General features: G+C 48.4%; 1 protein-coding gene across 2 annotated transcripts; it reads right to left on the reverse strand.

The window, feature by feature from the left end:
• Positions 1-116: 116 nt before the first annotated feature.
• KCTD21 (potassium channel tetramerization domain containing 21) lies at positions 117-16,042 on the reverse strand. Of its 2 annotated transcripts, none has more exons than XM_025848440.2 (2): positions 15,981-16,042; positions 117-3,178 (listed from the first exon to the last, which is right to left on the reverse strand). In XM_025848440.2, exon 2 carries the CDS (start codon positions 3,146-3,148, stop codon positions 2,366-2,368), a length of 783 nt encoding a protein of 260 aa, XP_025704225.1. In that variant the 5' UTR covers positions 3,149-3,178; positions 15,981-16,042; the 3' UTR covers positions 117-2,365. The 2 variants fall into 2 exon arrangements, with proteins under 2 accessions (XP_025704225.1, XP_073735879.1); XM_073879778.1 differs by having other exon boundaries at positions 15,938-16,029.
• Positions 16,043-17,401: the final 1,359 nt, after the last annotated feature.

The following is a 17,401-nucleotide window of genomic DNA, read 5'->3' on the forward strand; positions in this document are numbered from 1 at the left end:
TGACTGGTCCCAGGTCACACAACAAGCAATGGAACCAGAATTCAGATTCAGGTCAGCTTGTTTCCAAGGCCAGGGTTTTCTTTCCCTTTATAAGCAGACACAAAAGAGCAACACCATTTATCATGTAGAATGTATTCTCACATACATTATTTCGTTTGATCCTCACAACAGCCCTGTGAGGTAGGTAGGGTAACGTATTACTGTTATGCCCATTTCACAGACAAAGAAATGGAGGTGGCTCAGTGCGGTGAGTGACTTGCACAAAGTCACACAGCACATTAGTGGCTTCACAGATCCTTTACTTTCTATAACGTCAAGCTGCGTGAATTAAGAAGCACCGAAAAGATGGAGAGAGGGACTTTTTATGGAGGAAGAAAGGGCAAGCGGTGATTTACAAGATTTCTTCCTTAAACTGTTTTGTTGTGGTCACAGCTTCTGCTGTCTGTTCTGACCCAGGTTCTCCTGAGTGACCTTCTCGAGTACCATTGGCCTAGTGGCCTGAGACCGCTGTCAGAGGCTCCTGGGTCCCACTGTAGGGGGAAAAGACCTTTATTCCCTAACAGAGATGGCCTTGCCCATGGCCCACCATACTGGCTCCCTAGTCCCAGGGTGTAACTACGGGAAGCCACTTCCTCAGCCCATCTCCTGTGGGGGACTGTGTGACTAGGCTTCCCTGGTTTTGTCTGAGGGCCCCTGCCCAATGGGGAAGATTGTGGGACTTCTAAGGCCACACTCCAGGGATGAATCATAATGGGCAGTTTTGAGGCCTGCACTGTTCATCACCTCCTGGGGAGTGGTGGCTTGGTGTGTCTTGCCCTAGACCTTCCCCCAACAAGGTCCACGGGCTGGTTATGACCAGAAACAGTACCACAAGGGAAGGCTACTTCTTACAGAGCAGTGTTGTAGGGGCTGGACACTTCCTCCTAGAGCAGGGCTATGTTTCAGCCCACTCCTGGGCTCCTTGCTACACAGTGCCCTGTGAGCCCCTGGTCTCCTTCCTCTGGCAACACTTTTCTGGGGTGGTAAATCATCCTCCAACAGGAGGTGGTCAAAAGCTATGCGGAGCCATGGCTGGTGAGAAGGTGGGTGGAATGGGGGTGACAAACAAAACTATCACAAAATGGGGCTGACTTACAAGGGATGGCCGGTGGCTGACCTTGGTTCTGAAGACAAATCCCAGGGGGAATTCTGATGCCAAGTAATAATATTGTTAAGATAAGTGTCTGGCTTCTTAATAAGGGTGACTATTTTGAAAGAGAAAATACACATTTGGGTGAGAAGGAGGGTCTAGAACCAAGACTAGAAAATGGGAGTCAAAGGATAGATTTTGGTTCAATGTAAGGAAGGGCTTTTTAACAGCCAGCACTGGCCAACCATGGCAGGGACTGCCCCGGGCATGATGAACTTCCCGTTGCTGCAAGTATGCAAGCAGGGATATGTGATCACTGGTGGGGGGAGGCACTCAGCCCCAAATGGGCTGGGGTGTGCTGCGGGCCGGGGCGGACGATGCAACCATTGGATTATTTTCCAACCCTGAGAGTCCACAATATTATTTAAAATGACCTGTTTCGATGATACTTCAAATTCTTGTGGGAAAGGAATACAAAAGTCACATAGCAGTCCACATTATGAAATGCCTTTCATTGCACTGGCTCCAGATACTTCAAAATCTTCACAGGGACAGCGGCTCATTTCTGAAGTGAGAAATCCCCAAATGTCTACATTTGGCCCAGTTAAGAGGGATATCGCCATCTTGTGAACCCTGCCTGGACACTCACCCCTCTAGGCCATGCCACAGCTCAAATCTCTCCCCGCCACAGCAGGGGCCAAAAACGCAGCTCTGAAATCCTACTGCACATCCAAGCCGGCCAAACACGGCTGCCCCTGGGCGAACAAGTCCAAGGTTCCGGGCACATCCTCGGGACAGAGGAGCAGGCGAGGTGGGACTCTCTGGTGACTTTATGTCCTGGGGAACTGAAGGGGGCCTCCTTTCTCAGAAGGCTCGGGGAGGCACTGCCTGGTGGTACAGAGAGGGCTGGTGCCTGTGAAGAACCCGCCATTCCTCTGTAGCCAGCAAGCCCTCCTGTAGCCTTTCGGACACACCGGCAGACACTTTGCTTGTCATGACAAACAGCGACAAACAGCCCATCTCTAGCTCAAAGTGGCAAGGAAAAAGGTGGCTCCGCTGAGAGGACACATGGATTCCTATAGGGAGACTGCATTGTGGGGGGAATCAAGTCCTGCTACCCGATTAATACAGATTAGTGTAGCGCCCTGCCTCCCACCACTGGCGAGGCACTTTCCAAGATCTTGGCTGATGTGGAGCTTCTTGGGAGCACCCCCCTCCAGTGCTGCTGGGGTCCTTTTACCTGTACCGTATTAATCGAATAATCTTATTGTTCATAAAATCCACAGCGTGTGGGTGAGAAGAATCAATGCAGAAGCCGTCACTCAGAGCGATTTTCAGCACCTCTTCCACAAAGACCTGGAAGCTGTTGATCTGCTTGTTGGCTGGCACCACCCAGAGCCTCTTGAGGTTCTGCTTGGTGTACTCCTCCTCTGGCAGGCCCTCCACATTGGCCACCCAGTCCAGAGTCAGGTGGTTGGGGTCCTGCAGGTGGCTGGTGATGGAGGAGAGATGGCCATTGGAGCAGTAGAAGAGCTTGGAGCCCAGGAGCTTGAGGAAGAGGCAAGATGTACTGAAGATGTTGGCGTTGAAGACCTCCATGCTGGAGGAGGAGAGGCTGTAGATCTGAGGTGCCTCCCGCACGGTGAAGTGGACTGTCTGTACACGCTGGTTCAGCGTAATGTTGAGCATGGCATTCTTCTCAGCCTTGGAGAGCTCCACCTCCTTCTCCTGCAGTGCTGCAATCAGGGGCTGCACCTGGTAGAAGTCAGCCTCCCTTCGGAGCAGGCCCATCTCCTGGAAGTCCTCCGGCAAGTCCAAGTGGGAGGTCCGCAGGAAGTTGAGGATGTAGCGGAACACTTTGCCATCACGGTCGATGAAGCAGTTACCCTGGCTGTCCCTCTTGGTGGGCATCTTCCCACTGAACATGGCGCCCAGCATGGAGTCAGGGAAGCTGGTCAAGGTTGCCAGTGAGGTCGTGTAGAGCTTCCCACCGACGTTCAGTGTGATGGGGTCTGACATGGCAGGAGGCTAGGGTGCTGGAAAGTAGTCCTGGGCAGGGAGAAAAGTGAGAAATTACCCAACCCTATCTGGGCTCTTAGTCTGTTGGGGCTGGTATAAAAGAATACCGTAGACCAGTTGGCTTAAGCATTTATCTCTCACAGTTCTGGAGGCTGGAAAGCCCAAGATTAAGGTGTAGGCAGATGTGGTGTCTGGGAACGACCATCTTATTGCCGTGTCCTCATGTAAGAGAAGGGGCAAGAGAGCTCTCTGGAGTCTCTCTTATAAAGGCACTGATCCTGTTCATGAGGGCTCAACCCTTACAGCCTAATCACCTCCCAAAGGTCCTACCTCCTCATACCATCACACTGGAGATGAGGATTTCAACATAGGAGCTTGGGGGGACGCAAACATTCAGTCCCTAACTTCCATGTATGCATAGTTCTCAACTCCTTATTGTAGATCAAGCCTGCAGTCCTAGAGGTTGGAATGAATTAATACTTGATGAACAAATGGATGGTTGATAATTGCCACACTATCTAAAGCATATTAGGTTCACTAAAAAAGAAAAAAGAAAAAGAAAAAACAAAGCATGGGACCTACCCTCCAGAGATTGTTGTAATTGGTCTTTAATATCCCAGCATTGGTATTTGTCTAAAAGCACCCTTGGTGATTCTAAATGTTCAGTTTAGAACCACTGTTCTAAGGAATGAAAGAAAATGTGCTTGGACTGGATGCTTTGTTACCTGCTTGTACACACATTTGTTTATATAACGGTCATACATCTTTTGACACAGATAATACCACCATCCATCCCTATTGTGCAGATGAGGAACACTGCCAGGATTCACTCCCCACGCTGAGAGACGTGAAGGGCCATGCCAGGATTCAAACCCAGGTCCCTTTATATGTGAGAGAAAAATATGTAAATGCTTACTAGCCAAACACTGGTACCTTCTAAGTACCTAGCAAATGCTCTGAGATTTACATCTTTAAGCCCAGCACTCCTACTGCTGTACCAATGAGGCCGCCTTATTTTCTATCCCAGTGCATTATAATGACTAGCCATGATTAGTGCCATTTCCATCTATCTCCCAGGCTTACAATAGGCCACTCAGCTCTCTGGACTCTGACACCCTTTCTTGGACTCTCATCCTCCTGTAACCTTGCTATGAAGATGCTCTTGGCTCCTGGTGGCCTGCCCTTTCCCATCACGATGACACCTTAGTCTCCTCTGAAACCTTTACGTTTCAGTGCAAATATGGGGCTCTGCACTGAGCACCCTTTACCAGATCTTTAACAAAGCTTCCAGCATCTAAGGCTGGTGAGTCTCCTTCAACCTGAAGTCTTGGAGTCTAAGTTTTCTTTAAGGTTCTAGAAAGCAGGGGATGTCCCCTCTCAGCTTCCCACATGATCCCACCTGTGGAACAGATTAAGCAATCCTTCCGTGATGCTGGGCCCGAGGGGCACAGAGAAGAAATGGCCCCTGCTGCCCTCGAGAAGAGCCCAGCTGGAGAGGACATCCAGACAAGAGGTAGTGCGGGTGCAGTGACAAGGGGGATGGAATGGGAGTAGGTCAGGAATGAATCCTGGCATGCTTACTGTCCAGATGGGAAAACAGGGGTCTGAGGCAGGACTTCCCCCAAAGTGAGCAGGGCAGAGCACTTCTCACCCTCACCATGCCTGCCTTCTGAGGCTGGCTGCACCAAGACCCCTTTACTCCAGAGGATGGAGATTCTTGCCAGAAGATGGCGGCCATGCTGGTGGACAGAGCTGCCCCACCTAACTGTCTGGGGGGGTTGCTTCATGATTCCATCCCCATCTCGTGGGGCGCCTTTATATTGCAGAAAGGCATTAACCATTTGGAGTGTCTGAAGAGAAACAAGCCATGAAGTTGCAAAATCGGCAGCAGGAGCCTGGAGCAGATGGGCTGCGAGACAGTGGGGAAGTCCAACAGAAGGAGTGGGGCGAGCGGCTGAGGGAGGGGTGCCTGCTGTGTGGAGACCTGCAGCTGGGGGGGGGGTGCTTTGGCTCGGAGCCAAGTCTTGTCAGTTCTCTCTCCAGAGGGCCCAGGCAGGAGATGGACCCAGGAGCCAGGGCCACCCCCTTCCTCAGTCCAGAATCTCTCTTTCTTTCTAGAAGGTAATTTGCATATTTTAATTTTCAGTCTCTCTTTCTCCTTGATTTAAGGCCCAGGCTCTGTGAAGTGGCTCAGTTCCATGGAAAGAGCAGACTCGGGCATCAGAGAGGCTGGGCTGTCTTTCCTGATGGTTCTGTGGGCCACAGACCCCGCATCTCCTCTGTACATTAGTGCTAAGAGCGCAGAGCACTGGGGGTGGGGAGACAGGAGCCACAGGGCATATCTGGGGGCTCTTGGCTGGGTACCCAAACTCCTCTTTCTCTGCTTGCAAAAGCAGCAGAGCGCCTGCCGTCCTGCATCTGCCCCCCAGCCGTGCGGTTTCCTGTCGTCATCTGGGGAGAGGGCTGCGCCAGCTGATGCTTAGATGCCAGGTTTCCTGACCTCCCCTGCCCCCAGTCTAGGGTGCTCTCTGTGGTATTCTCCCCATGCCCACAAGTCACAGAGCTCCTTCAAGAGCCTATTTTCTAGGGGCAGCGCCACTGCATCCACCATCACACATCCACAGGCCCCAGGGTAGAAGGCACAATTACACGTGAAGAGGGTGCTGAGAAGCTTCGTGACTCGGCTTTGTGGTCAGGTGGGTATGAACCATCCTCACTGAGCTACAGCCCCCTGGGTGCCCTCAGCGGTCTCCTGGACATCTCCACCTGGATGTCCCATGGGTACCAGAAGGCCTAACACAGAATTCCTCTTCGCCAGACCCACAGTAAACTCTTCCCGGCCACCCAACTGCCTGAGCCCAAGACCTGGGAGGCAGCTCTGACTCCTCATCCCTAAAAATTTTCTCACTCTGTCTCCTCAAACCCATCCCTAAAGCTACTCCCAGAGCTCTGACCACACCGCCACTTTCCTTCCATCCTCATTTGGTGCCCTGCCTTCTTTCTGTCCACCTTCCATTTTGGTCTTCGTGAAGCACTACTGACTGCCCACACCACCTTCCCCTTCCAAGCTCACCTCCAGCCCCTCCCCCACTCTATGCTCAGGCACTCCAGACACCCCTGCGCACATCCTCACACTGTCACCTGCCCTGCCTTTGCTCTCCATACACCACCTTCTCTGCTGTCAACCTTTAAGGCTCCACCTATGAGTCACTGCCTCTGTAAGGCTGTCCCCAGATCTCAACTAGTTTAATAGCTCTCCTCTTGGGGCTTGCTGGCCCTTTGCACAGTCCCCCAGCAGTGCCCACCAATCCATCATGTTATGATCATGGCCCTCCTCCCTGGCTTTATCAAGATGCAGATCACTGGACATCCACATGCAAAAAAAGAACCTCAACCTGTATCTTGGACCATGTAGGAAAAATTAACTCCAAACAGATCATAGGCCTAAATGTAAAATCTTTAGAAAACTTTGAAACTTCCAGGAGAAAACCTTTGTGACTTTGGGTTAGGCAAAGATTTCTTGACTGGGACCCAAAAGGCACAAACCATTAAAAAAAAAATGACAAACGAGACTTCATCCAAAGGAAAAATTTCATTTCAAAAGACACTGTTAAGAAAATGAAAATAAGACAAACTGGGAGAAAATATTTGCAGAACACAGATCTAATAAAGGACTGTTAACCAGAATATATAAAGAACTCTCAAAACTCAGAAGAAAACACACAACCCAATGAAAAAAATGGGCAGACGATCTGAACAAATACTTCACCAAAGAAGACATATAGACAAATAATCACATGAAAAATGTTCAAAAGCAATAGTCATGAGGGACACGAAAATTAAAACCACAATTAGATACCATTGTATACCTATTAAAATGGCTACAGTAAAAAATCTGACAACACCGAATGCTGCTGACTTCACAGAGCAATGGACACGCACGTGTTGCTGGTGAAAAGGTGACGTGGTACAACCACTGTGGAAGCCAGTTTGGCATTCGGTTTCCACATGACCCAGCAATCCCACTCCTAGTTATGTGCCCAGAGAAATGAAGACGTACATCCATGCAAAACCTGTCCCTGGGTAATTCTAGCAGCTTTACTCATAATTGCCCAAACCTGGAAATGGAAGTGGTAGACCGTGGTACAACCATATGATGGAATGTCTCAGCAATACTAAGGGACTACCTCCTGACATATACCGCAACTGAGGAGTCTCAGAAGTTTCGTGAAGTAAAAGAAGCCAGCCTCAAAAGGTTACATGGTAGGTGATCCTATTTACATAACATTCTGAAAAAGGCAAGACTATAGAGACAGAAATCAGAGCTGTGATTGCTCGGGCCTGGATTGGGGAAGAAACTGGCTACAAAGAGGCAAGAGGGAATATTTTGGAGTGATGGAAACAGTCTAGGTCTTGATATGGGCATAGTCAAGTGACTGTTAAAGGTTCTAAAAATTCATGTCACTGTAGACCTCAAAAGGGTGAATTTTACTATATGTAAATGAATTCATAAACTGGAAAAAGAATCAAGAGCATATTTACGTCATGAAATCAATACAGTGGGTTGTGACCAGCTACATATATTGTTGGGAAACTTTTGTTTCAGTTTGTTGGTGTATGAACTGGATCGTGATATAAAGTAAAGTATATCTTCATGCTGGGGGTCGTGATAAAAAATATTTTTGAAAACCACTGCCTAGGTTGTGATCTCCTTGAGAGCAATGACACATCTCATGTCCCTGCAGGGGCACTGCCTAGCACACAGTGGGTGCTGGTGATATGGGGATGGGGGGGCGGGCAGCAGGGAGGGGCTGAGACAGGGAAGGAATGAACATTTACCGAGTGTTTTACTACATTCAAGGCCTTTACACTCACCAGCTTTAAAAAATTCTTATAGCAGCCCTAAAAGTAAGCATCATTTTCCATTTGGCAAGTAGGAAAGTGGGACTGAGAGAGACTGGTGACTTGCTCAGGACACACAGCCAGCTAGCGGAGAGCCCATCTTCGGCCCACTCAGGCTGCAAAGAGCTGTAATAGTGACAAAAGGCTGTAATAGCTTCAAACAAGTTTGCGAATCTCCAAAGCAGCCTTACAAACACTGCCCTGCAGCTTGCTTGGCAAGCTAGGTACCACTTACTGAGCGCACACCTCCTGCTCTGACTATGTGAGGAGCTTCATGTAACACTTGGTAGCATTTTATTTACTTGTAATAAAAATATATAGAAAAGTACAGATGATACTATTGTGCTAAATGCTGGACATGCATTCTCTCATTCGATGTCTTCACAAGCACCCTATGAGATAAGACACTATTATTACCTCCATTTGACAGATGAGGAAACCGAGGTTCAGAAAGTTTAAGAGTCAGTGGAGGACCTGGGATCCGAATCCAGTTCTGTGTGGGTCCAACACCTCTGATCATTCCTCCTCCCCGTCACCAGGTCTCAACGTGAGTGAGAGACGCCCACTCCCTTGTTCTCAGTTCAGCCCAGTCAGTAGGTGGTCTCGGATGGCTAGTCCGCTGCCAGCCTGCCCTCTGCCCACTCCCATCGAAGGACGTGGGGAGAGGACCCAAGGATGGCCCAGGGCGCCTCCATGGCTGACACAGGGCAAGCCCACTAAGAGGCCCAAGCCCTTTTATTTCAACAGCAGCAGACGATGTCTAATGACCAAACATGGGAACACAAAAGCCAGGTTTTTCAAAGCCAGATTAGAAGAGATGGATGAGAGGGGCACCTGGGTGGCTCAGTGGGTTAAGCATCTGCCTTCAGCTCAGGTCATGGTCTCAGGGTCCTGGGACCGAGCCCTGCATCGGGCTTCCGGCTCAGCGGGGAGCCTGCTTCTCCTTCTCCCTCTGCCCCTACCCCCCGCTTGTGCTCTCTCTCGCTCTCTCAAATAAATAAATAAAATCTTAAAAAAAAAAAAAGATGGATGAGAATGCAAACTGAACCAGGAAACAGATAAAAGAAATCACACCACTGCTTCTGAATGAGTAATTTTTTCTGAAGCAGGAGACTTTCCAAGTCTGCCTCTCGACTTGAAAAGAACCAAGAAAATCAGCCCTATTTCCCTCTTGGAGAAAACGAATGGTGTCAAACCAGGAAATTATGCCCTGCTGATTGTCAGACCATCTGACTGGGTTGGGAAGGCCAGGAGGCCTGGGGACTTGGAGTTGCTGCTGGAATTCTGTCCTCCCTGAAATGGGTCTGTGGCCCAAATGAGAGGGGTTCCTGAGGCCCAGCCTGGTCCCATGTAAAGGGCAATTCCAGTCTGGGGCCTGAAAATCACCCAGGTGCAACCTCTACCTTTCTGTGCCATAGAAAATGTAATTGTTTGAAAGCAGATGTCCTGTAAGGAAGGGCAGCCAACACATTAGAGTCCTACTTTAAAACTCTGTCCTGGGGGCGCCTAGGTGGCTCAGATGGTTGAAGCGTCAGCCTTCAGCTCAGGTCATGATCTCCAGGTCCTGGGATAGAGCCCCACATCAGACTTCCAGCTCAGCGGGGAGTCTGCTTCTCCCTCTCCCCCTGCTTGTATTCTCTCTCTCAAATAAATAAATAAATCTTAAAAAACAAAAACAAAAACAAAATACAACTCTGTCCTGGCACCCACCTGTCCTTGCAGTGCTCACGGAGGACACAACTAATGCTCGCTAAGTACCTGCTCTGTATCACACCTACACTAGTATGTTACACATACTAGCTCCTTTAAGCCCCATAATGCTCCTTCAAGGAAAGTATTATCTCCAACTTTACAGATGAGAACTTCAGGTTCTAAGATGGAGGAACTTGCCCCAAACAGTGGCAAAGCCAGGATCCTAGGCAAAGTCTGTGCTATGAACAAAGACCATTGGAGAGATCTGGCACTTGTGACCCCCCCTACCTCTTACCAGGTGCTCTTACACCTGCCATCTCAATTTGATTCTGACCTACATAAAGACCAGGGCATAGAGAATCAACATTTCCTGAGAAACGAGCACATGCCCAGAGCTATGTGAGGCATTTTCCTATAGATTGTTTCATTAAAATACCAGACTGATGCTGTGAGGTAGGTATGAGTATCATCCCAATTGTTAGGGTTATAAAACTGAAGCACAGAGTAGTGAAGGTAGCTTTTTAAGATCACACAGCTGGAGGCAGCAGAGCTAGAATTCCAAATGAGGTCTCTCTCCAAAGCCTGCGCCCCCTCCAGTAATACAAGCCATAATATTTTATTAAGGAGCATAAATAGGATTTGAATAGACACCTGTAATACTTTGGAGGTGAACTATCTTAAAGTTGTTCTAAAAGTAACTACAGTTGTTATGTTATCCTTATCCAAACCCCAATAGTATTTTTTCCAAAGGATTAAAAAAAAAAGATTAACAACTACTCTGGAAAACAGTATGGAGTTTCCTAAAAAAGTTGAAAATAGAGATTTATTTATTTGAGAGAGAGAGAAATAGAGAGAATACAAGCAGGGGGAGAGGGAGAAGCAGACTCCCCGCTGAGCAATTGCACTACTGGGTATTTACCCCAAAGATACAAATGTAGGGATCCGAAGGGGTACGTGCACCCCAATGTTTATAGCAGCAATGTCCACAATAGCCAAACTGTGGAAAGAGCCAAGATGTCCATTAACAGATGAATGGATAAAGAAGATGTGGTGTGTGTGTACACACACACACACACACACACACACACACACACACACAATGGAATACTACTCAGTCATCAAAAAAATGAAATCTTGGGGCGCCTGGGTGGCTCAGTTGGTTAAGCACCTGCCTTCGGCTCAGGTCATGATCCCAGGGTCCTGGGATCGAGCCCCATGTCGGGCTCTCTGCTCAGTGGGAAGCCAGCTTCTCCCTCTCCCTCTGTCTGCTGCTCTGCCTACTTGGGCACACTTTCTCTCTCAAATAAATAAAATCTTTAAAAAAAATTGAAATCTTGCCATTTGCAACTACATGGATGGAACTAGAGGGTATTATGCTAAGTGAAATAAGTTAATCAGAGAAAGACAATTATCATATGATTTCACTGATACGTGTAATTTAAGAAACAAAACAGAGGATCATAGGGGAAGAGAGGAAAAAATAAAACAAGACGAAATCAGAGAGGGAGACAAACCGTAAGAGACTCTTAAACTGAGGGTTGCTGGAGGGGTGGGGGATGGGGTAACTGGGTGATGGGCATTAAGGAGGGCATGTGATGTGATGAACCCTGGGTGTTATATACAACTGATGAATCACAGACCTCTACCTCTGAAACCAATAATACATTATATGTTAATTATTTGAATTTAAGTGAAAAGAAAATTACAATCTTACTTTGATAAATTTGATGAGTGATAACCTGAAAGAATATTTGAAAAAGAATAATTACCTTAAACATTAGATAACTAGTAACTACTAGTAATGCATTAAATAGGACTATAAAGCAATGACATTTCAAACCGTGGTATTAAAACAATAAAAAAAAAGAAGGAACTTTGTAATATATGTGTTGAAAAGACTGATTAGCAATTAAAATATATATATATATATACATTGATCCTTAAAACAATAACTCTGGGACCCTGGCAGGACATATCACATTATTTTTATTTCACCAACGCAGGGAAAATAAATCCCTGGCCCAGGGCTTCCTATACATTCTTGATTTCTGAGTCATGACTGAGAGGAGGTTCTGGGCTTGGACATTCCTCAGAGAACCAGTCCTTTGGAGGCAGCCTGGGTTCTTCTCTAATCTGGGTCTTGAGCAAGAGACTGAACCCAGCCACAGAGGTTTGAGCCAATAGTCTGTATACTCATGGAGTCCTGGAAGAGGTATGGGCTTTCTGTGCAATTTCCTACATTACTGCCCACAGAGCTTCCATAATGACACTACTTGCCATGCAATCTATTCCTTCTACATAGTGAGGACCAGATGCAACAATAGTAAATCTACTGATAATTATTTCTATACCTGCCCATTCACCCATTCATCATTTCTTAGCTCTGCTCAAAGAGCCTAGAAATGATAGTCCAGTAGCAATGAACACACCTGGCCCCCGATCTTAGTTTCTAAATGTTAAATCCTACAAAAAGAAACCAGGGATTCCTGGGGGAAATTGATGATTCCAGGACTTTGACAGAAAAAGTGCAAGGTGAGCCTGGAACAACTCTTGCCAGATAGCAAAGAAGCAATCAAAGGTTAATGAGATCCTGTCAGAAGAACCCAGGAGATCTTAAAAGTTCTCATCAAAAGAAAAAAAACTATTTTTATGACTACGTGTTGTGGTGGATGGTAACTAAACTCATCATGGTAATCATTTCACAATATATACATATATCAAATGTGTGATTTATATCTCAATTCAAACACAACACAGGAGCTGGCTTGAAGGGACTCTCCTTGGCCAAATCTGGAATAATTTGAGTACCAAAAAAGATTAATGATGATAATGGGCTATATTACACACTGAATTTAAAAAAAAAAATAAAAAAAAAACATGAGTCTATGTCACTCCAAGAAGAAAAAAAGACAGGGGGAGTGAGAAAGACACATACACAGAGGAAAGAATTACTCTCTAACAAAGAATACCAGTGATAAACAGAAAGAATGGCATAATTAGAAAAATCACCATTTTGCAACCCTCAATGTTGCAATTCGGGCAAGGATCATCAATGGATGTAGTGAAAGGTATAGGGAACACACAATTTCGACCTTCTCAAAGAATCACTCCAAAGACTAGTTACAGTGGGAAAAAGTACAGAGATAGGGAAATCAGGTGGTCGTGTCCTTAACCAACAATCAAATTTAGCATTCATGGACAGTAGGACCCTGATATCATATACTTCCTGATGTGATGCAATAAGTATACAGCACTGTGAGAAAGAAAAAAAAAATCCTGAATCTGATCATTGATAAAATACTCAAACCCAAATTTAACACAGGTTGAGGAGGCTCTTTCTAGGTTAAATGAGACGCTTAAAGAGATATAACTAAATACGACGCATGAATCTTGACTACATCTTGTAAAAAAAACTACCTATTTTTCGGCAGTTGGAGAAATTTGAATATCCACTGGTTATTAGTTAATATTGACTTCTTTCAAATTTTCTTAGGTATGAGAATGGTATTATGGTCATGTCAGAGAATTCTGTAATGAGGATACATGCTGAAGAATTTAGGGGACAGGTGTCAAGACATCTGTAACTTTTAAACGGTTCAGCAAAAAGGTGTGTTTGTGTGGATAAAAGCAAAGTCAACAAAGGGTGAATTGGTGTAGCTAGGTGAAAAGCCACCCTTTAAAATTTTCTGCAGCCTTGAAAGTTCTAAAAATATTTTTATTTCGAAAGGGAGAAGAAAAGAATGCTTCCCTCATAGGACGACAGATGTAAAATTCCAGTCAGAGGGCCCGGCCCCAATAAATAGCCAGGTTCAACAAACAGGTTTGTTATTACTACTCCCAAGAAGCATTATAATCTGGTCATTCTCCTCTCCACGAACTGCTGTGCTGTGGAGGATGAGGTGGCGAAGCTAAAGGAGCCCACAGTTGGTGGTGGAGATAGAAGTTAAACCTGCGTGGTATCTCTGCACAGAACCACCACTCACAGAAAGCACAGCACGAGGCCTGCCTGTCTCTGTGCTGGGACCCAGGCTGGGACAAGATGGCTGTTCAGGCCTTGCTTCCCTCGCCTCCTCCCGAAACCCAGAGTCTCTGCTACTACAGCAAGAAAGAAACTCCTGTTACAGCTCACCGAGAACAGTCACAAAGAGGGGCCCATTCTGGGCCTCAGAAATGTTGTGGAGGGGCTTTGGCATCACCTGGGCCTGTACTAGCTGTGTGGGCCTGGGCCAACTACCCGGTTGATGGTGACTGTATCTACAGCAGTAATGATAATGGCTGACATTTAGGAGCAGTTATCCCTATGCTGGGCACTTTATGTCTGTTGATTCCATAAATGAAGTAGATACTATTACTCTCCCTACTTTAGAGACCAACCATGCCAGGCCCTCTCCTATCTCTGCAATTTGGTACCTGCCATCCCTTCTGCCTGCACTCTGAAGGAAAATCCCATTCATCTGCCAGGCCCTTCAGCTGGAATTCCTTCCTTCCTTCCTTCTCTCCATCTCCAGGGCATTTTATTTTCCATCCTTTACCAAAGCCTGCTTTGCCTGAGTAGATGGGTGCCTGACCATCCAGTTGGGGCTGGGATCTCCCCTCTCTGTATCCCCTGAAGCGGGCAGAGTAGGAGAAGGGGAAGAAATTTCTTCCCCTGCTTAGTCAGATCCATTTTCCTCACCCCAGACTGACATCTACCATGGGGGGGGGGGGGGGGTTATGACCATTTCCTGCATTTTAAAACATTTTTATTTTAGAACACTTTAAGTTTCAATTTGGAATCTAAGGCAAGGCCCAGGTGACCACGTGGAAGTGAATGTAGGAATTCCCACCGTGTAGGAGACAGATTGAATATGGCTGGGTAAATTTCAACGGTGACAATACTCAGAATGAGTAATGTGTCTCCCAGGAAAACCAGATGAGACTCCTCCCCGCCCCCACAATCCACCAGGATAAAAACTGGCTCACAGCTTGGGGACTGTATGGGAGCACTGCCCCTCACCTTCCCTTCCTGGCCTCCCCACACCCAACAGCTGTATCTTCAGTCCTGTATTGCCCAGTTCATATCTCTACGAAGCCCACAGGCAGCTCCATTACGCCATAACCCACACTGCAGTGGGAAAAGGTGCCGTCTGCACTCAGGTGACGCGGACCCTGCAGTGAGCTGCCCAGCTGAAGGAGGGAAGCCACTTCACCTGGCAACCTGACTTGCCCATTGGCCACAGCAGAGTATTCTCTTACCTGGTGCACACTCCCAACCACCACTACCATCCCCCACCCCCTTCCAGAATTTTCCTTCACCCTCTCAGCTTACGCTCAGATTTCATGTTGTGGTTTTCCTCAGGCACAAGCACTCTATTTCAACCACTCTCTTCCTTATGGCCTTCCTGCTTCTCACAACCATGATAATTTATACAATTCAAATGTATCTCATTACACCCTCACAACATCAATAGGAGGGTTGCCTTACAGGTTGGCACTCAGAAGGGTTGAAGCTGGTCCTGTCACACAACCTGCATAGGGCAAGACATCTAAACTTTTGTTTCTTCCTGCCATCCACTCCAGATTACTTTACTCCTGTAAACAGATACGGCGATGCCTCTACAGTGTATGAGAGTTGAATGAGATCATGTGTGTGACGCACTGAGTTCAAGGGATGGGCTCTTTATTTCTATCACAAGGGAGGGAAGGTGTTCTGTGCATTCACGGGTGTTTGCCCACTCAGGGAACCCGGTACCCAAACCATATCAGCGCGTGGCCGACCCTGGGCTTTCCAAGGCTGTGAAGGATCCTTTTCATCTTTGTGTCTCTGCCCCACCTTCTCCAGTGCTTTTTGGCCCATTCCAACCAGTCTAACCGAGGCTTGCCTTATCGGCTTTCTCAGCACTCACTCCCCAGCCAGGGCCACCCGTTTCTCCGACCTCACCCGAGTGTTCCTCCTCACCTAGAGACTCCGCCCCTCCTTGCCCCACCCACTAGACTCCTCCCACAGTCTCGACCCTCTTTATCCGGGCTTTTCCAACCTTCCCCATCCATCCAGACTCCTTCCACCAGCTCCGCCCCCTCTCCCCAATAATCGCCCCCTCCCCCGCAGCCTCTAGCGTTGCCATCCCCATTGCACAGATGAGAATGGCGAGGCTAGGGTAGGTAAGATGACCTCTCACAGTAGGACAGTTGCCAGGTGGGCTCGCATCCCCTCACCGGCTGTCTCTGAGCCCCGCGTCCCCGGCCGCGCCGCACCCACCTCCTGCCCTCGCTCTGCAGCCTCCCCTCCACGGGCGGCCAGCGCAGCTTTGCAAGGGGGGGAGGAGGGCCGGAGCCCAGCCCAGGGGCGGGGCGGTGCGGGAGCCGCGCGCAGCTCTCCGGGACTTGTAGTTCTCTATGGGTTCTTTGCGGCACGGCACGCCGAGCGCAAACTCCATCTCCCAGGAGGCATTGTAGCGAGCCCTCCAGCTCCCCGCCTCGCCCGGGCCGGAGCTCAGACCGGCTGGTCTTAAAGGGGACGCAGCCTGAGTGGCGGTTCGCGGGGTGGCCCCCGCTCCGACTCCTCCCCGTTCCCGCACCTCGCCCCTCCCCACGCATCGTCCCGCAGCCCGGCAGCCCAGCGGCAGCGCGGCTGACTCGGGATCCCTGGGTGCAAGCTTGTGCAGAGCTGGGTGGGGAGTTTGTACTTTGCAGTGAAAGCAGCATCCCTGCCGGCTGGGACCTGGCGGAGGGTGTCCCCACTCCAGGGGGAGCAGAGGACTCGCCCTGACCTAGCCTGGCCTAGCCTAGTCCTGCCAGGCCTGAGCGCCCCGCCCAGAAGCCGGCTCTGAGGCCGGGGCCACCGGGGTCCCAGAGGTAAGGGGGCTGGGGGCGTGTATGCAGGTTATGGGGAGCGAGTGTCTGCACCCTGGCGGTTCGAGAGCCCTGGGCACGCGCGAATGGCTCTGAGAGTTTGGGGCTGGGAGAAGGGAGGTCTAGGTGCATCTTGGGCCTCGCTGTGTGACCTTGGGCGAGTAGATGCCCCTCTCTGGGCTTCCACCTCCGTCATCAGTTGTGTTTGGAGGTGATCCCTCCCTCTCCCCCAATACAATGAAGCTCACCGGCCTTTCGTGGGGTCCGCAGCTCCAACCTGGGCTGGGCGACAGTGCACCGGTATAACTGAAAGGAGGGGTGGGGCTAAGATAGGGCACAAACTGGGGGGCCAAGAGGTTGCAACCGCTTGGAATGGGCTTTTGCTCTTCTCAGCATCCTCACCCGGGCGTACTCCCCCTACAAGACTTGAGACTCCTTGTGTTAGGCTGGTGCCCACCCTTCCAGAAAGCCTGGTGTGGGGGTGGGGACGTGGCTATCTTAAGTACGTGAGGGGTGGCCCCAGCAGGGATGGGTGATTGTGGTGGGTTCCTGAGAAGGAAATATATGCTCTCTCTCCTCCCATTCCCCTTCAGTTAAAGAGCAGTTGCTTTTTACCAGTAAAACCTTTTCTTTCTTTCTTTCTTTCTTTCTTTCTTTCTTTCTTTCTTTCTTTCTTTCTTTCTTTCTTTCTTTCTTTCTTTCTCTCTCTCTCTCTCTCTCTCTCTCTCTCTTTCTTTCTTTCTTTCTTTCTTTCTTTCTTTCTTTCTTCTTTCTTTCTTTCTTTCTTTCTTTCTTTCTTTCTTTCTTTCTTTCTTTCTTTCTTTCCTC

This window comes from Callorhinus ursinus, unplaced genomic scaffold, assembly GCF_003265705.2.
Source record: "Callorhinus ursinus isolate GAN/ISIS: 27379988/994484 unplaced genomic scaffold, GSC_fseal_2.0 scaffold35, whole genome shotgun sequence".
Lineage (NCBI taxonomy): Eukaryota > Metazoa > Chordata > Mammalia > Carnivora > Otariidae > Callorhinus > Callorhinus ursinus.